We start from the raw sequence: 20,342 nt of genomic DNA, 5'->3' as shown, positions 1-20,342 counted from the left end.
AACGTCGCAAATCCATTTTAGACGTCCTTTCAAACTCAGAGTTGAATGAAATTGTAAGTCATAGTCAAAAGTTAACTTAACAGATTGACCAGAATCATCAGTTAGCAACAAATCTGTGGGACAATGACTAGTCAAACATTTATCCTCAAATGGGTTGTTTGTGTGTTTGTTTCTTGAATGTTTTTACTGATCACAGAATGGCACCGACTCAACGCTGTTGTTTAATGTATTGTGAAGGGAGAAAAAAATGAGATGGAGTACCCCATATTTGCTCTAAACTACCTTGTTTTGGGTTTATCAAATTATCGTTCTTTGTGAAATCTATACTTTTGTGCACTTTAAAGGTAGCTTGTCCGGCACTAAGAACATCTGGGATTCTGAACAGATATTGTTAAATTACTTCTGCAACAAGGGCTGAGAAGTTCAGTTCAATATGTTTAAAGCTAAATGTAGTCCTATAGTTTATTCCAAGATGCTTGAAGAATTATTTGGTGAGAGACAAAAAAGCCATCCATCAGAAGGCAGGCTCTTGAAAATCTCTGCCCAATATTGCAAATTGTCAACAGGGTAACTCGAGAGACTTCACTCATCAAAATGTCAGTATAAGACACTAAATATTCAAAGGCGCGTGCAGCACTCTGGAGTATTAAGCTGTTTTCCATCCGAATGTAAAAATAATGTAAAGCAGCAGCCGGTGTTGCTTTTGTCAAACCACTGACAGGTCATTGAAATTCAACATTTGACTCTCCAGTGCCCAGCTGTGTTTTAGCTAACCTCCTTGCCCAGCATTGGCATAGCAGTACATTTGCATGACAGAAGGGCTCCAGAGACCAGTAGACCTCACTGGAAGTCAATTACTCTGACACAGAGGAATTGGATGGCACTTTTTCTAAGAGGGGCTTTTGCTTACTGTCTTAGCTCTTCGGAAACCAAGATAAACAATCACATTTGAGCCAGACGTTTTGCTCCTCCGCGATCAGATAAGAAAAGGACTTTGATCACCGCCAGCTAAGTAGGTTGATTCCCCAGCTGATGAATGAAAGCTGGGACACATGCATAGCCAGTCCCATACACGCTGGTCATGTGTATGGAGAGTTTTGATGTGCAAAGTGAATTTGATGAGCCCATTTCTAATTAACCTATTAATCATAGCTCTCATGTACCAGATGTCTTCTCTCCCTTCTTTTGCACACGGGTATGTGTTTCCCTGTATGGGGTCCGACTACATAATTAGGACATTATGAAAAGGATGAACTCTCTCCATGACTTTAACATGAGGAGGTCATGGCATCTCGCACCCATTTCCAACAATGGCTCATAACTGAAAAGAAGCTTGGCCTTTGCAATGACTAGCATTCATTTAGGATGATTTTTATAAAAAAAAAATATATATATATATATAATTAATGGCAAGGCAAATATTTCCTTGATAACTTCTTGCAACCCATCAGAGGTTATTGATAGATGGTAATGGCTGGAAGTGAATCTGATCTGAGAGGTGGTTTGAGTGATTCGTTTAATATTTTTGTTTCAAGAGGAAAATATGAAAGGCCAAAAAAACAGTTAAGAATATTGTGCTTGTCGGTGAATCTTAGAAAAAATGCTACAACAGTGGCCCAGAAAATTCATAATGCTACTTGCCAACCCAAGGTTTTTTTTTTTTTACTACACAGTTGAGAAATTGAGTTTATGTTGCCTGGCAACCAGACAAATTTGCCAAGCTCAGATTTCATTTCACTCTACTTATCTGACATTCCACCCGTTCCTTCTGACTTCCACTGGTTTTGGGGAGAGAGAAAAATAGCGGCCCATCACAGCTAGGTTTCATCTAAGGTGTATGTTTGATAAGAGGACAGACAGAGGAATGGGGACACCCAGCCTGTTAGGAAGGGTTGAAAATGGCAAGACGGCTGCAGTAGCTGAAGTAAAGCCACTTTCACACCAGTATCGAAATAAATAAATACATTTTTATATATATATTGCATAATTTGCCCTATCAGTGTAATTTAAAGGTTAAAATAAACAAAAACCGTTTCATTTTTGATTTGGGCATTTTAAACCGCCCCTTAGAAATCTGGAATTAATTCAAGGAGCCAAGAATGAGTGATTGGCAATTTTCTGACTTCTTGACCTATAAATTACTACAAAAAAAACACAGTTTGATCTCAATGTTTCAAACTCCTTTGTGGTTATGCGGCACATAATTTAAGATTGGTGGGGAAAAAAATAGGAAAACTGACACATGCACAAAAAAATGAAACTCCATTACAATCACTACAACTCTAGTAGTAGATATATACTGTACATTTTAAAGAAGTTTTAACCTTTTTATATACAGAAACCAAGTGTAAAGATATCCAAAAGTAAAAGCTTAACCTACACGAGTCAAATAATAAATACTGTGTGTTTGACTCTCCGACTTTCTGCTGGTCCACCACCCAGATTTTTTTTTTTGAATGATGTTCATTTGTAGCCCCATTGTAAATTGTATTTAGCATGGCATGACAATTATTATGTTGTGTTTGATTTTAGTTTTCCCAAACCTCTTTACAGAAATAAGTAACAGTGTCTTTTTTTTTTTTTTTTTTCTAAAAGCTTTGCATTCATGAGACGTGACCAAAGGTCAACCGATTTTCCTTTTGCATCATTAATCAAGGATTCATGATGCATTTGATTGGCTTATTTATGCATTTTTGCCATGACATTTTTAATATTTGTTGACAATTGAAGTGTTTAGAAGAAACAGATTGTTCAGATGTTAATGTTAGCACATTATGATTGATTTGACTACTCAACTAAACAAAGCAGCCCTCATTACTTTTATAAGATTGCTAGGCATTAATATAGCTCCCTACTGGAGGTTAGAGTTGGTTATCTGAATTTCTTGCACAATTCTGGAGAGCGACCTGGTTTTCCACTGCTGGTAAAACCGTCAAATACTTAGAGTAATAACCGTATTATTCTCCCTTTTTCTGGGATTCAATGTACTTCATCCCTCTGGGTGGTTAAAAAAATTGACCCTCATGAAAGTATATCTGTCTTGCAGGTTACCTGTCATTGCCAGCATCACCCAGTAAGATTCTACAATGAGAATGTCCGATAAAGTTGACACTGAAACAATGAAGGTTTCAGAGGCAACCGATAAAGTATCACCTTCAAAAGACAATGCCAGTGAGTCTGAAGTTTCTGAGCAGCGCCAGAACAACCGAGAGGAGCACGGCAGCAACAACAAGAGAGACAACCAGGTAAATAATTGCAAGAGTCATTCTGAAACACCCTTTTCTTTATTTGTTATAAATCTGATGGGAGAGGAAAATAATGCTGCGATTGTGCAGCTCTAAATCCCAACTAGTAATACTAAATTCATATATACTGTTCCACTGACTTAGTTTATATATGATGGAGCACATGTGAATGAACGGGAAGCTGCTCTAGCCTCACTCTGAAAAACATCTAATCATGGATGTTGGAGGTGTCAGTAGCCTAAATGGGCTGGGCCCATGTTAAGGACACTTGACACCCCACCAAACCACACTGCTTCTCTCCACACTCATCGCCATGAAAAGTCAGTCACAGCAAGTGTCAAACACCAATTGCCCCGGGGATCTGCTATTACCTGAAGGATTTAGGATGCCCCCTCTTCTTCCCCCTACACTGCTTCTTCAGCAAAAAAGAAAATAAAAAAAAATCCTGACAGATAAAATCAGCACTGCCTGAAATAATAATCCAAGGCTTGGCCATGCGTCACCATAACATTAAGGTCACTCCAAGTGAGAATCCATGGAAAAAGGCTTCGAAATCTCAATGCAGTTAAGATCTTGGGAAACTAGTGAATGTTTTCTGTTGTCAATGGGGAAAGCAGTGGGTCTGCTGGGGGTACAACACAGCTGAGATCCCTCAAATAAACTGCTAATTAATGAGGTCTCCGTGTCATTGCTACATCTGTGCTTTGGGACTTTGCAGAATTGTGGTTGTTAATTTGGCTTTTTACACTAGTGCTTACCGTTGTGTGTTTAATTTTTCGTTGTGTTTTCCATCCATATAAGACTGTGAAAAAGAGAAAACAATGAAAGATTTCGTATATTTCAGAAATCCAAACTGGGAATGTAAAGGATTGTCTCTTTTGCGACAACCTAAAAATAGGATTCAGGCCAATCTGGCCTTGTGGTTGCAAGCAGAGAGAGCTAAGAAGTCAGGCAGGCAGATAATCTGGAGCTCAAATCCAGGCTTATCTACCAACTTCCTGTTTCTGTGTAGCCCTGAGGAACAGAATGACACCAGCATGGGGGAGCTGCAGGGAAGAAGGGGACATCAGGAGTAGTTGAAGACCAGTTCAAAGGTTGTTGGGATGTTTTAGAACAAAAGTATTGAAAAATAGGAGGAGGAAATATTGAGAGTAAAAGAGAAGAAAAATATAAATTAAGCAGAAGGATGAAAGTACCCTCTCTACCAGCTTGGGTGGTACAATTAAGTCAATATAATAAGCCATTGACCCATTATATGTGGAACATGCTCTATCAGCAAATTGAGCATACGCCAGCCGAGACTGTGATTCTGTCCTGAGCTCACAGAACAAAAGGGATATTAAACTTTCCAAGGAAATAAATGTCTTTTGTATGAAAAACAGAAATCATGTGCACTTCCTTGGGCAATTCAGTACATTTGTGCCTCGAGCATAGTTCACATTACTTTGCTTTGAAGCGTCAGATCCCTGTACTTTACTGAACAAAACAACTTGCATGAAGTGATTATAGTTTGAATACTGCTTTACTGTGTGGCAACGGAGGTCACATATAACAGGATTTTTCACCTGGAGAAGCCCCTTAGAAGTTTGGCTGAACCCCAAAACGAAGTGTTTGTCATGAATACACATGCGAGAAATTACGAAAAAAAAGCATGCTCGAGACTAGGTCTCCTGGAAAAGATGTTGCACAGATTTGCTACAAACCACCAACACAAAGAACAAGAAAAGAATGACGGGGATGTTGACGTTTGCAAGTATTCACAATGCGCTCCCTGTGTCTAAAAGTGCCTGCTATTTGGAGTAGCATTTGAGCATGTGCGACAACAATCATCCATTCTAACATGGCCACTCCTGCAGGTTGCCCCTTCATTCTGTGTCCTCGACTGTTATGGCTCAAGCTCATTACTAATTCGATCTCCATATTTATCAAGTAATATATCAGCGTCAATGTGTCTGTAAGCCATGACAGATAATAGTTATGTCTCTACTGGTATTGTCTGTACTTAATCTAAAGTTACATTGCACGTCCTCCAAATCAGCTTATCTGAGGATGCTTTTAATGGTTCTTAGTGTGAAAGCTCTTCGTACTGTTCTAACTGATTAAGGGTACCATATTTCCAGCCAAGTGATATTCTTAACTCCTTAGAATCAACTGGAGGACTAAGCTCTTAATTTTGGAGTATAGTTTATTTGCATTTTCACTGATGAGGACTGATTTGGGTATGACCAGGAAATTGAGCTACCTAAGCCTCTTAAAAGGAATACTAAAAATATTTGTTTCATCGGGGAAATAGCGACCACTTAAATTGCTGTTTTGTTTTACCCTGCTTTCAGTGTTTTTGCTAACTAAACGTATTGACATTTAGTTACAACAGAACATTGTTCATGTGTGGAGTATAAATAAGCTCTGATTGACCAAAGTTGTAACACATGAAAGCACTACAAGTACTGTAAACAATACCACAGTACATCAACACATCCAAGAACTGATTGTTTGAAATCTTACACGAGTACATTTACTCCGAACATTTCTCCTCTTGATGAAACTCCGCCTGATCTGCAAGATGTGTCATCGCTTACATGCTCAAGCAAAATACTCACCCTTCTCTTGCCCCCTCTAAAACTGATTTATGTTTATCTGCTGTCTTTCTTAGAATACTGACATCTCCACATGTCTGATTTTTCCAGCCATTTGTAGTCATTGTATTTCTCATAATAACTTTGTGGTGACAATACATGCCAAGATGTGCTAGCAGCGCTGACGCGCCTGACCTCTGCAAATGGTTTTCAGCTGTGGAGGAGGCAAATCTAATTCTGTCGTTCTTGTAAGGCCAGGTTAAATGCCTGAAATGTTCATTGTGGGGAAAATGGAGCGGGGAGAGAATGGGAACAAAAAATAACTAGGTAGGGGGTGGCGGTTGCCCAAGTAATGGAGGGGCGGTGTAACATAAAAGCATTCCAACATAGGAAGGGGCAAACTGTGTGACTTTGTCACCATCTGCCTCCAACTCCTCAGTGCCGTCCTCTGCAGCAGGACAGGTGGCTGCTGGCTGCCCTACTTCTGCTGACTTCAGCCCTTTCCCGCTCCCCCAGTCCCATTCCTTTATCTCCTGCCGGCATTGTTCATTCCCCACTGGCCCCGCACCGCTCAATTAACTGGTGTAGTGGTGCGCTCATAGTCCCAACGCCCACCCAACCTCTCCTCCACATCCATTTTACCTGATTTGGAAAGGGGGCACAGGAGGTCACAAGCATTGGAGATGAGCGAACAGCAGTCCATTTCACTTTTCTATGTGTGTTATTTGGCCTTCAAGCTCAATGAGGGAGGGGGGGGGTGTCTTTTTGATTTTTAGAGGACAGGTGGGAAGGACAGAGATGTGTGTGCGTGTGTGCATGCACACATATTGGGATTAGGAACCAGAGTACTGGGCTCTGATACAATTTAGTCTGAATTGGCTCCTGCTAGGTCCCTTCCCCTCCTCAGCTCTTCTATGCACACTACTGTGAGACCTTCTGTTTTATGTGCAAAACACACACGCACACACACACACACACACACACACACACACACACAAGCACTAGTGCATGAAGCGCAGAGGCACCAAGCTGTCTCACACACTGTTGGGCGATAGGACTCTTCTTTCTCCAAGTTCACCTCCAGCGCCTGGGTCTGATTCACATGACAGCTAAATGGAGCTGGGTGGAACACACAACACTGACCCGAATCCCTGGCAGCCAAGTGTCTGGCTTTTGTTTTCTACAATGTGTGTGCGTGTGTGTGTGTTTGAGGCAGGGGCCCTACAGTGCTGTCTTTTTGGAAGCATATGCTTTGTAAAAATTAATTCACACTCCCAGGACATGGTGAACGTTCAGCACGTGATATTCTGTAGCAAAGGGAATATTCATTCTTGCATTTGCAGATTAATGCATATAATTTGGTCTTTACTTTCTCAGTTATGATATTGGTTTTAATTTGGTTTGTTTTCTCTTAGTGTCTTGTGATTTTTTTTTTTTTTTTTTTTTTTTTTTTTTTGAGCTGCCAGAGCCCTGTTGAAAAAGTGAATCAATACAAAATTGTAGACCAAGCATGTTTTAATTGAAAAAGTCTTTACTGGTTATTAAATGTAACTATCCTCTTTTTTTCCTCCCCTAAAGTTGTGATTAATGTTTGATACCTTATTTCTTTTGCACTTTGCCTCCAACATTATCCCTTACGTATGGACAGCCCGTGAAGTACTTTAAGGTATAGTATCCTCGACTTGCATGATATGCAAGGATGCTACATACCGTTTCGTGCACTCAAATTATTTGCTTTTGAGTTGGAAGCTGTTCCGTTTTTGTTTTTTCCGTCAAACAAGTTATCGTGCAGTTTAAATGTTTCATGGTTGTGGACATCATAAATAACTTCCATTCTGTGATTTAGGAATACATAAGTCACGAAGTAAAGTTTGTTTGAGGCTTCGCTGCTGACGTCCCATAAGAAAGCATGAATCTATGTGTCTGTCGAGGTTCTCAGTCATCCAGATCATGGTGGATTCTTGTCAATCTTCTGGTTGTGGCAACTGGACTTGAATTTCTTCACTTGAAAATGTTTCACCCTTTATCCAAGAGGCTTCTTGAGTTCTGGAAGTTCAGTGAAATGTCTTCAAAGTGAAGAAATTAAAGTCCAGTTGCCAAGACCAGAATAATTCAACATGGATCCATGTATTAATGCTTCTTTCATTTCCAATTTTTGTTTTATTCTGATTACGTTTTGAGTTAATCAGAGCGGACAGGTCTATGACATTCTTGGTCTATGACAAAAAGATTTGTCTGATTATTGCCCACTGCCTGTTTGTGCCTTACTTTGGCCCATAATTGTGCCTTACTTTGGACCATAATGATATTAATACAGTTTTGTCTGCGCCTGGTTGTAACTTTGCCCACCTACTCGCACCCCCATTCCTCAGTCCAACACCAGGCTAAAGCTTGTTCGGAGCCTGGCAGTGTGTGAAGAGTCCTTTCCTTGTCCTATACCTGAGCCTTCAGCTGTCTGTCAGGTAATAACCTTTCTGAGTGTATCTACATGCAACCACTCTGTGTTCACATGGAGTTTATCTCATCATCTCATCAATTTGACATATAAGTGGTTGCTTCAACGCTGGCCCATTTTGCTAAGCTATCATTACACATGTAGGATTGCTGACCATGGATCCACTCATCACAGTTAAGACATAAGACTTCCAGTGCTTAATGTGTATTCTCCATCTGACAAATTAAATACCTGGCTGAGGCAGACTGATAACAACATCCCATCATCAGAATTAGAAAGTGTAGAGGCCCCAACAGTGGGACATCCATTAATTTCCAACTCTTCTTTATGCATCATATCTCCAGCCAAAGCCCCCCCCCCTCTCTTCTGAAATTCCTCCCATTATTTGCTACCCTGCACAGCTCCCGGCTTGGACACACACACACACACACACACACACACACACACACTCACACACGCAGAAAGGTGTGTCTGTTCCACGTAATTCAGCCAGTCAGCACCCTGCCCCATAACCAGAGGGCGGTGTTATTCCCACAACAGTCCCTCATCATCTGCACTCACACAACGTCCTGTATTACTGCCATCAATCATGAAGAGGAAATTACAATTTCCACACGTCAGCTTCTGAGAGCTGTGTAGGACTCTAATTGAATACTCCTGATATTTCCCCTGTTCCTGTTATTGGACCCAGAATCGAGACGCCTCTGTGCATGGCTCCGTGGCGCACCTAACCTAGAGGGGGTGAGGCAAAGCAATAACAACTCAGAAAACAACACATTTAGATATAACAGTGCCCATTCCTGTTCAAATTCTCCTTTCCTATACAGTAAAACTTCTGTTTTGAACCACATCAGGTAAAGATTAAGTGTTTCTAACCTCTCAGTTCATTAAATGTTTTTCCCATTTTGCCTTATTTTCCTGACCAGATTTCTTTTTATCCTAATTTAACATTTGCATTTTGTGTTGTACCATTTAAGCACATCATTGAATCAAAAATTGTTATCCAATTATTATGCAAAATAGTCAAACACTGATTGGGGAGAATTTGAGTATGAATAGATATATTCAAAGTATTTTTGAGCAGCAATTGTAAACCAACAACAGAGAGACACTAATCTCATTGGAAACCAATTTAAAATGTCTATTTATTTTTTTTTACATCAAAATACTAATTTGGGCTCAGGAAGAAGATAGATATGAGACTTTCCTCTGCCAGTCTAAAGCCCACAAGTAAGTCTTCCAGTGTTTTCCCATATCAGAATTTTCATTGCAATCAAAGCTCCACATAGGAGGCTCGTCAGTAATGATTCTGACGCTGGAGATGAAAATACAACATATCTAGGGCCGCACCAGAATATTACAGACAAAATGCAGGTCATTTGAGATCAACATTTTCTGTTATCTCAAAATTCTGCGCATTCTTATAATCTTAGTCTCTTTGTTAACATTTGCTGAAACAGATGGTTTTTCATATTGCTCTCAGACCTTTACTATCATTAGTGTTTCGAATCAGACTTGTTCTTGAATGTATTGTCTGCCAGCTTGGTCAAAGGTTTCAACCCACATACAGAATGATGGGGAAACCAAGTTGGCATCCACTTTCTTTCTCTGTCCCTGGTCTGCTTTGTCCACAATTGACTTGCTGGCCACTCTGAATGTATAACAAGGACCACAACCTGCCGTTGACATAGTGTGAGAGATTCAGGAAGATACTTTTTTTATTTTGTGTACAATCCTTTATTCATCCTCCTCAATTGTATACTGCTGCTATGACCCCGCGTGTGAATCTGTCATATGGTTTCCAAAAGATGCAAAAGCCAATTTCAGTAGCCTACAGCTTGACCGGGCAGCGTGTGTGAGCTAATGTTGTCACTAATTATTTTGTGAATGAACAGGACAAATCTCAGGGTCAACATTTCACATGGGAGCAATAACAGCTGGCCAGTATCATGAAGTGCCATAAATGTGAGCATATGAATCCCTTCTCATGAATAATACTTGTGATTTCTCTCACGTCTTGTGTTTTCTGCAAACACAAGAGGAAAAGTTAAAAATATGACATCCCTCAGGATATCTGCCTTAGGAATTTCATGCAAACGTCTTCTGCATTGTGTCTAGTTCTGAAAGTTTGACGTGTAGCTATGATTGCTTACTTGTTTAAATAAAAACCTTCGCACTAAACTGTTCCATGTTAATAGAACAAGAAAAACTAATTGGATTTATATTTTGACAAGCACTGTGATATTCCATGTCAATCCATTTGTCCAGTTCTATTATACAATCTTGGACATGTATTCTTCATCATGAAATCAATCGGGCTTTTGAAAAGGTGTGCGGTAACTCAGTGGTCCCCAACCCCTGGTCCCCGGAACTGGAACTGGTCCGCGGATCATTTGGCACCGGTTCGCAAAGAAAAGTTTTTTTTCATTACACCCTCTGGATCTCATTTTGAAAAACGAATGTTTCCACCTTCACCTTACTGCTGCACTTAATCTTGTGCTTGCCAAATATAAAGTGTAATTGCTCTATTCAGATTAAATACAGTCAACTGACAATAGTTTTTATTATATGAGCCCCCGCACCTCTAATTGGTCCACGGAAACATTTTCATGCATAAACTAGTCCCTGGAACAAAAAAGGTCAGGGACCGCTGTGGTAACTGACAGCCCCTTAAGAAGGAAGTGGCAGCAAATTGTATCCTAACTCGTGATGCCTCAAAATATGCCAATGTATAAGAGTTGTGGTTTTCTTGTATTCCACCCACTTCTCTATTAACTATTTCGTTCTTGTCAGTGATCTTAAATCTGTCTGAATGTTTGCATCTGCATAAATGCACATGAGCAAACATCTGCTTTTTAGAGTGCCGAAATCCCGGACCCATAAAGTCTAAACATTTCCTCTTTCCATCAGTTGACAGGGCTATCTCTCTTCACTGTCAAGCTGTAGGCAATAACAAAAGGCTGTATGGATCCATAGGCTGCCTTAACCATCTCCACGTCCTGAAAAGCTGTGTAGTCCCCTGCATTGTACGCCCGGCTGTCAATTCCAATCAATGGCCAATAGTTAAAGGCCTCTGAATACACGCTGTACTTTTTGTTTTAGACTGACAGCATGTTCATTACACATTCAGAGGACCATCATTTGCACGCTGTTTTTCCTTTATTCTCAAGGTAAATGGATGTCAAGAAACAAATGAGGCAGCTCGCAACAGCTGCACATCAACCAGGCGGCTTCCATGTGATGCCGAGGGTGGCATTAAGCAGCAAACATCACTTCTTGCCAGACAAATCCTTTTGCTTTGACGGGCGCGCACACATGAACTCGCTGTCACTTGTGCGACGCACACACCCCGACTCATTTCCACTTTTCTCCCAGTCTTGCTCAGGCAATTAGTCAGTCACAGTTCTCATTAGCATATTACATTTTCACATACATTCGGGGTGTCTTAGAATGAGGCAGAAAGCAGCGTCTCATTATCTTGCTCCACAGCTGTTTCGGGGATCAAATTCGTGACCTTTCTCAGTTATGAGTTGCTTTTGCCCCACCGTGTCACCCTTCTTTCACTCACTCATTCATTCAATCATTTTTTTTCTCTTATATGCACACACCATGTAAGACTTGCGTTGGCTTTGCAGAGTTGCGTTTAATCCACTTTTGGTGCAGTAGCAGTCCTTCTCCTCTTCACCTTTTCTTCGAGCCTTTGTAGAATTGCCTGAAAAGCTAATCAGGTAGTGCTCTGGGTTGACTGTTTAGTTTGTGAATTTGTAGGCGTGTAGTGAGGAGGTGTTTGAAAGGGTAAACCAAGGACTTTCATTTCTTTTTCTCACAAAACATTCCACTGGATTGCAGCAGTTTTTTTCCCTTACTTCGCCAAGAATTCTCTACTTATTATTAACAAATGAAATGTGCTGTGTTGGATAAATATTGTGTCCACAATCCGTGTATTATTCAAGTGTTTTTTTTTGTTTTTTTTTTCGCTTTTAAAAAAACACAAGCTAATCCGCAAGATTAATTGGCAGAGTGATTTGAATTCATGGTCACAAGCACTTTATTACCATGAAGGAAACAGGTTTCAGTGATAAACCAGGAGAGCTTAAGTGTCTTACAGTGGCCTCTTTTGCCCGAGCTATTCTTAAATTAACCTAGTACCTCAGGCAGGATAATGGAGAATTAAAGGCTTGTATTAAACACCGCCTTTTCAAACGGCCGTCTTTTGTCTATTCATCCCTGAGAACAGACGTCACATTCAAAATCTAACGCTAAGCTCTGTTTGTCAGATTGTGCCTACAATGGTGGAATCAAGGCCACGTGGCGAACATAACCCACCATCGGTACATTTGTTTTCCTCCCCTTGCAGAATGAATACCTCCTTGAAAAGGGGGACCGAGGCAAACCAGAACAAGCTGAAAAAGAGGGGAGCTGTGACAAGTTGGAGAAATCGGAAAAAACACAGAGAAAAATGCTGTCAAGAGGTAAGAAAATGGCAGTTTTTTGGGGGGAGGGTTCCTTTGCGATTAGTTTTGGTAACAGAAACACATGTTGGCAAATGAGCAAATGCGAATAAATGACTAGTATTAAAGTGACAATTTTCAAAATTAAATCATGTCTTAGCCTCCCAGGACATTGGCAGCCGAACAGCAAATGTTTGAGATGGAATGAGACAGATCAATTTTAATCTACATGCTAACAGATCTGACATCTCTGTTCCTTTAAGAACACCTCACTCTGACTTTTAATTGATGTTATTGCCACATTTCCTGCCAAATGCCCAAGTATAAGTAGTTTCGTGAGGATGGTGAAGGATGTGCCCAATAGATCTAACCATTTGGCATTTGCATTCAAATACAGAGCAACTCAAGTTATGTTTTTTTTTTTTTTTTTTTTTAATTGTCACCATGCTGTAGGTTTGATATCACATGCAAAAAAAATCAAATCTTGCAGGAACTCAATCTGCATACTGTGGTCTAAAAGTCACATCATGAATCCACGTAACATGGTCCACGTATATCAAGCAGTTCATGGCCCCTCTCTAGAGCCATATTATTTGAATTTCCAACTAATAAAATGCAGTCAAATTTGCACAACTTAAGCAAATACGCTCTACATGGATTGGAATAGCCTGGAGAGTCCGGTGACACCAATTATTGATGGTTTAAATGAAGCTTAATACTTTTATTGATAATCATTTCTTGTCACTCATCCAAATTTCAGCATTTAGTAATCTACCGTGTCATGAAGAACATGTAATCCTATACATTTTCATTTTTTTTTTTTTGTCCAAGCCCTCCGGGCTGCCCAAAAGTACCCCCCCATTAGAAATGATATCTCATTATGGGCCGATAATTGGCGTGATTCAGTTAATTGCAGCGGGCTCAAGGTGTGAAGCAATTAAATGGATTCCCACTGGCTGGAAAGACGTCTGCATTCCTCTGTGGAGCAACACCACTGATGAGGAAGGGTCCAATTATAGAGACCAGACACTCAGCAAAGGGAACAAGACCCAGTATTCCTCAACTCCCACCAGTGGGTGCTATCCTTTTGTTTGCCGCACAAGAATCTTCGGTTGGTGAATTCGCAGGACGACTACTTCTCTGTATCTTGAAAAGTGACGGATTTATTTGTTTATTTATTTCAAACCGAATCTTTCGCACCAGTAGCAAAACATCAAGTCGTCTGGTCTTCAAATGTGAAATTTCTCCCTCACAATTGTGGTTTAACTTTACCCTGTCATAATTGTTGAAGTGTGTTCATTTGCATATCAATGTTCACAATGGGTTTCATTGAGAGTTTAGCATTAATTTAGCGGGCTGACGGAGTGGAACATTCAAACTCTGCCATTAATCATATAAAGAGCTCCATATTGTGGCAATTAGTGCAGGTAGCCGTGAGGACTGATCATTTGTGCACATCACTTTTTTTATGGAAATGAGATTTTAATTCCAAGTCACGTCATCTGTTTAGATTCGAGTCAAGACTACACAGATTCAACTGGCATTGATCTCCACGACTTCCTTGTCAACACATTGAAAGGCAACCCCAGGTAAATGCGTGAATGGAATTATCGTGCCAGAGTATCGTGGCTGTCAAGGCTATAGGCGCTGAAACCAGTTATTAAAAAAAGAAAAAAATGTCACAAGAAGTCTTCAGCGCAGGGGGAAGAATTAATGGATTCACATGCACGGAAGAGAGTGTTGACCTCAGCTATTAGGAAATTTAAAAAAGATATGATACCCTCTCAAGGAAAGGCAAACCATGCTGACGGTCAGAAACTAAAGATGTAATGGAACAGACATGGGGGGAGCTATTTGTAGCTTATTAGCCGGGTCACACCACTTTTAACCTCCTCTGTTCAGAGTATAAACTGCTCCTCAAAAGAATTGACAGTTATGAGATGGGGAGTCAGTCGAGCAAATGAGTATTTTGAATAAGCAGTTTACCAGCACATTACGCTTTCACAAATTCACAGAGAGCCTTTTATGATGAAACGAAATGTTGAGAAGCTCGGGGAGCCGCTGTGACCGTCTAGCTGTAGCGCAGCATCAGCCAGCCCCCTCATCATTTAATTTTCTAAATTTTCCTCATGTATAAATGATTCTTACTCAGGATCTTCTTTTCTTTCTTTCTCCCTGTGGCTACAAATTAAAATGGTGACCCAAACTGACTCTTCACCTCTCATGCGACATTTAATTAATATCTGTTTCAAGGTTCAAAGTGTTTATTTGAGCGCGTGAAATATGTGTACAGTGTGAAAACGTGTTTTCCTGTACAATGAAATTCTTACTTGTCTGCAGTGCATTCTGATATGCATTGATAATAAATAATGGTAGCGTAAACATTATAGTAAATTATTAAACTGATAAACTAATAAACTATTATTGAATTATTGTTCCAGTGTTCGAGTGTTCCAGTATGTATGAAAATCAAGATATGTTAATTCTGTCTTTTCTGGATCAGACTAGAGGTCTTTGGTAGTTGCTCGCGAAGATGTTAGCATTGATTTTAATCAGACCCCGTTTAACATAAATACAAAAATTCTGCTAATACTTAGCGGATGCTAGTAATTCCCTTTTAGCATGAAACTTCAAAGGGAAAGGACATTTTGAATTGTTTGTAATGTCTTCTGTATTTCATTTGTCAAGGGATCGAATCATGCTGCTGAAGCTTGAGCAGGACATCTTGGACTTCATCAGCAATAACGAGTAAGTAATCATTTTTTAATCAATAAAAATGTTTGTGCCTTCATTTAGGATTATTACAGTCAAATACCACAACTGTCTCTGGTTTTGTTGAATTTGTACTCCTTTCACAAAAAATGACATCTTAAAAGACCTTTGCATCATAGTCAAATTTTACAAGAGCTCTCTAGGACAGGTTAACCCTTTCAACCTGTTAAAGTGAACAGCTGTTGGTTCCTGCTGTTTCCTCTTGATTTACAATCCTAGTTAAGAGCATTTATCCGCCGACCTTCCCATTGGCTATGGCTTTAATATCCTCGATACGCTTTCTTTTTGGAGGGGGAATTCATGTCTCATTCATTTTTAATACAAACCACAGTCCTAATTGTTTACAGTGAGCACACACACCGCCCCCCCCCAGTGAGCATCAGCATATGTTGCTGTCATAGGTGCTTTTAACATTTTTCAAACCGCCGTGGCAGCAGCTACATGCCTTCAAGGTAAAATCAAAACAGACTGCCGCCAGATTAAACAGCTGTAGCTTCATTTAGTGAAAGCCGAGGCTTGGTTTGCAGCTGATTCAGATGTTTGCCTACTATGTTATTTTCACACTCCTGCATTATCAAAAATTAATTAAAATCTGCTTGTCTGTGCCTGTCTGTAGGAGCCAAAACAGAACGTTCCCTCCCATGACGTCCTACCACAGAATGCTATTACACCGAGTGGCAGCCTACTTTGGCATGGACCATAATGTGGACCTCACCGGAAAGTCAGTGGTGATCAACAAAACCATCAATACCAGAATGTGCGTTTCTCTTTGGTCTCTTGAGTCTCAGGCAGTGATGATTCTTTTTTTTTCCCCAAAATACCTTAGCTGTTTTAATCTTGCTGCAATCAGAAACAAAATTAATTATTAGTGCTTGTGGTTATTGTTTAGCATATGTTGCTGCCAGCATCTGTTGGAAAATTAAAATACTTCCGAACTGTTGTACCCCCCCATTGTACCCCCATACACACAACAGACCTGATCAGAAATTTTCCGAGCACATCAAGGATGACAGGGCGGACGATTTTCAGAAACGCTACATTCTCAAACGAGACAACTCCAGCTTTGATCGCGAAGACAGCACGGTAGGTGTTTTTTTTTTTTCCTCCTCTCCCCCTTTCCTCCTCACCAAGCTGTCACTTTCTTTTCTGACATGTTGGTAAGAGTGGCACAATCTGGCGTCCCTGACATAGCTGCTAAAGAAGTGTGTGTGTGTGTGTGTGTGTGTGTGTGTGTGTGTGTGTGTGTGTGTGTGTGCGCGCGCGCACGTGTCCTTGCCAGATTCGAATGCGTTTGAAAGCTGACAAGAGGAGCAAATCGATGGAGGAGAGGGAGGAGGAGTACCAACGAGCCAGAGAAAGGATATTTGCACATGATGTGAGAGCTGTTTGTGTAGGCGGGATGGGGGAGGGGGTGTGTTGCAGAAATCTGCCCATCTACTCATGTGCATTTTGAGTTTTGAACTGTTGTTCTCTCTTTCCCAGCAATTAGACTTGGTTTTATATTCGGCCATTTTCTATCTTCTGGTGGGATTGAAAAACTCATTTTTTTTTTTCAATCTGGTAGATAAACATTTCCAATGCAAGCTGTACATATTCAAGTGTTCCATATGATTTTATGACGATAAATTTCTCTCTACTTACAGGGAGACCACTTCATCCTGGATAGAAGGTAAGTTGTAAAAGGAGTCTTTACCAGTGCTTCACCCCTCACTGAGTTATGGTTTAAATTCTGCCCAAGCTATATCTAATGTGAATAATAAATCATTGCTCCTGAAAAAGCTTTGATTTCAAATTAAGCTAAATCAGCTGTCAGTTTTGCAGTCAGAGGAGCGGTTAGCACCAGCTCTGACAAGTTTTAAAATGGTGGATATCTCACTTTGCCAGTGCCTGTTTTGTAATAGCTCCTCTCCCTCCGTCCCCCTGCTCAGCGCTCAGGAGGGAGAGGCATGCATGAGCACCCAACAGAGGCGGCAAATGTTCAGGTAGGTCCGCCCCTGTCACACATCATTCAGCTCCTTTCAGAGGCAGAAACAGCCTTTGAATCGCCGTCTGTCATAATCTGCTCACTCAGGAGCAGGAGTGCTGATCTGAGGATTTGTTTTTGCTGCTCGAGAAAGCTTGTGTTTTAATAGGATTTTGAGCACTCGCTTCCTCATGTAGATTGGCCCGTGTGCACCCAAGATTGACTGGTAGACTGAGAAGCCATACTGCTGCTTAAAAAAAAAAAAAAAATAATAATGATATGAGCTAGCTTTTATTGATCCAGCTTAGATGAGTAATGTTTGATGGGAGGAGATGCAGTTGTACTGGAGAGGAAATATGAAAAGATGACTGAAGTCTGAGGAGGATATCGACTGTTTGTCCATATTAATCCTGTTTTTAATAAAATTACTGAGTACTGCTTAATATGTTTATCATATCAATAGCAGAGTAAATTATAGAGTTCGTTTAGAGTAATTTGATTTTAAATTAAAATGCTCCCCTTACTGAATATGGTCAAGTTAAGAGTAAACTTGTTTAATATTCAGATGCATTTTAATTAAGGCATTTGAACTGTACATACATAAGAGATTCAAAATGATCCTCTTTAAGTTAATTAAGTTTACTTAATAACTTGCTCTTAATAAGAAATGAGGGTGAAGCATATGCGGGAACTCTCCTCCCCAACCAGGTCACGGGCCGGCCGGTCAGGTGCCAGCTGGCAGAGCAGCTCTGAGACAGAAACCCTCCCACGGCACAGCGAGCCTCGGCCGTGGAGCAGCACCGACAGCTCAGACAGCTCCAACCGGCTTGCTCCGCGGCCCGCCATCACCAAGGCCAGCAGCTTCAGCGGCATTTCCCCCGGCCTGGTCCGAGGGGACAGCACTTCAAGCAGCAAGAGCACTGGGAGGCTCTCCAAAACAGGCAAGAGAGACTGCGGGGCCAGCTGTTTTGATTATAGACCCAAATTAGCTGAGATGTTGGAGGCGAGATTACAAAATATCCTCCGATTTCTGCTGCAAATGTAATAACCCCCTTCTGCTTACACTTTGCAAAACATCCGTCCGTATTCTACCACTTGCATGTTTAAAAATATGCTTTTTGAGTGGAGAATCACTTCCAATTTTGGCTTTTACATGACACCTATCAGGGAGTTCTCAATGTAAAATTCAACTGTGAATGGAAAGTGGGCTAGACAATGATTTTAATGTTTAACTAGACCAAATATGCACAAGATCCTTTTAAATTATAATATAATATAATAATTTCAATGCACGGAGATCTGCTTTGGCATGAGATATCACACGGCATACACAACACAAATAGCGGTTCACCATTATATATACTTTTTCAATCTCACCGTCATTTAAATTGATGTGATCCATTTATAAATGCAGAAACATGACTGATGTGTAGGAAAGAACTGTAAAATTTGGGAGTAATTTCCAACTTCTTTTTTCTGTATATTTTTATGGATAGCCTTTTTCTTTTGCCACCAATTTTTCCTGTTTTAAATTCAAAAACAAAATATGATCCTGATGGAAAATGTCACCATCAAACACTTCTAAAAATGCTACATTGCAAGAGAATCAATTGAAAGAAACAAGAGTTTTTTTTGTTGACAACAATCCTAGATTTGTTGTCGTCAATCAGTGAAATGAGAAGAGAATATCATGGCACACGTTACACCAGGAAGAAACATGGCCGTTTTCTGGGAGCCTCAAGCAACAATCCTCTGGTAATCAGTAGGGTTTCCGTCCCGAATGCCAGTCAGAGTTGGTCTCAAGTCTTATCAGAACAAATGTTTGCTGTCCTGCTGTGGTCAATAAAGGCTGCGGCCTGGCCAGCAGCCAGACAGCTGTCAAAAACTCATAACTCAATAGCAAGTTGCGTGATGGAGCACACTTAAAAGTGCTCAGCCGCAGTTGTATGAAAGCTATCGGCAAAGAGTTGCTGCATTTTGTACAAGCGAGAGCCACGCACGCCTCCCAGATGGATTTAAGGCTGCAAACTGCAGGTGTTAAAATGCCACAGCATGATATATTTGCAGCTTGATTGGAGGAGATGATGTGAAACCTTGTGATCAATGTAACAAATCCTCAGTTGCCCTTTTCATTTGTTCCCTACCTCCTTTATTTTAGCATTTACCTCTCTGTTCTTTTGTTCTGTTCCTGGTCTTGAAATGTTGTAGCCTTTTTTTCCTTTTGCACAGAGCAGTGATTTTCAAGTTGTTTACGAGGTGGCAAGCTGCCTTCGCTTAGCGTTTAGGGATTATAACTTGAGGAGACATCTTGGTTCTGCCGCGATACTCTGCTAGCCCTTCTCCCACGGCCTCAAATAACCCTGTGCAGGCTGCACGCAATCGCCACCTGAAAATGACAGCTTCTTGACAGTTGACAGTTTACGACTGAGTTTATTCTTATTTTATTCTTTTTTTTCTCTTGAAATTAGAGTGTATTCCTATTTTGACAGCACAATTAAAAAGTAGAGGTTGTCAGCTCCTCCTGGCATTTAGCTAAAAATACTCTAATAATTGTCAGGATAATGGTAGGTTCATTCAACAAAACTTAGAATGGCCATTAGATCATAATGACATTCAACCCTCAACACCTCTCACTGGCACCATTATTATTTTTTCTGCACAATTTTTCTTGGAGATTAACAATCTATAGGTTAGGTCATAAACAATAACTAGTTAGAATATGTAACATAATGGAAGTACTATTCCTGAGAGAAAATATTTCAGACAAATGGGATATGGTTTAAGAGGGGACATCCCGGTCATCCCCACCAGTACAATCATTTTTTGGAAGACGCTTTTATCCAACGCAAATGAATTTAAATTAAAAAGTAAATGAATATA

General features: G+C 40.4%; 1 protein-coding gene across 14 annotated transcripts in view; it reads left to right on the top strand.

Moving 5' to 3' along the window:
• The window catches only part of LOC147233329 (R3H domain-containing protein 1-like), a 48,590-nt gene that overhangs the window by 10,879 nt on the left and 17,369 nt on the right, over nt 1–20,342 (top strand). For 7 of the 14 annotated variants that reach the window (XR_015106269.1, XM_086148015.1, XM_086148008.1 and 4 more), the window contains exons 3-14: nt 3,047–3,245; nt 7,470–7,487; nt 8,194–8,283; nt 12,634–12,748; nt 14,238–14,316; nt 15,416–15,475; nt 16,116–16,256; nt 16,474–16,582; nt 16,779–16,874; nt 17,143–17,168; nt 17,428–17,481; nt 18,171–18,403. Coding sequence is in view for 13 of the 14 variants with exons in the window: in XM_086148015.1 (XP_086004141.1) it covers nt 3,087–3,245; nt 7,470–7,487; nt 8,194–8,283; nt 12,634–12,748; nt 14,238–14,316; nt 15,416–15,475; nt 16,116–16,256; nt 16,474–16,582; nt 16,779–16,874; nt 17,143–17,168; nt 17,428–17,481; nt 18,171–18,403 (1,180 nt within the window). In the remaining variant the exon portion in view is untranslated. The remainder of the gene's footprint in view (nt 1–3,046; nt 3,246–7,469; nt 7,488–8,193; nt 8,284–12,633; nt 12,749–14,237; nt 14,317–15,415; nt 15,476–16,115; nt 16,257–16,473; nt 16,583–16,778; nt 16,875–17,142; nt 17,169–17,427; nt 17,482–18,170; nt 18,404–20,342) is intronic. The other 7 variants (XM_086148007.1, XM_086148016.1, XM_086148011.1 and 4 more) reach the window with 2 other exon arrangements.

Source organism: Fistularia commersonii, chromosome 6 (genome assembly GCF_037954325.1).
Source record: "Fistularia commersonii isolate RoL2024-O1a breed Wild chromosome 6, RoL_Fcom_v1.0, whole genome shotgun sequence".
Taxonomy (NCBI): Eukaryota; Metazoa; Chordata; class Actinopteri; order Syngnathiformes; family Fistulariidae; genus Fistularia; species Fistularia commersonii.
The sequence above is the reverse complement of the archived record's forward strand: the minus strand, read 5'-3'. Positions and strand labels throughout refer to the sequence as shown.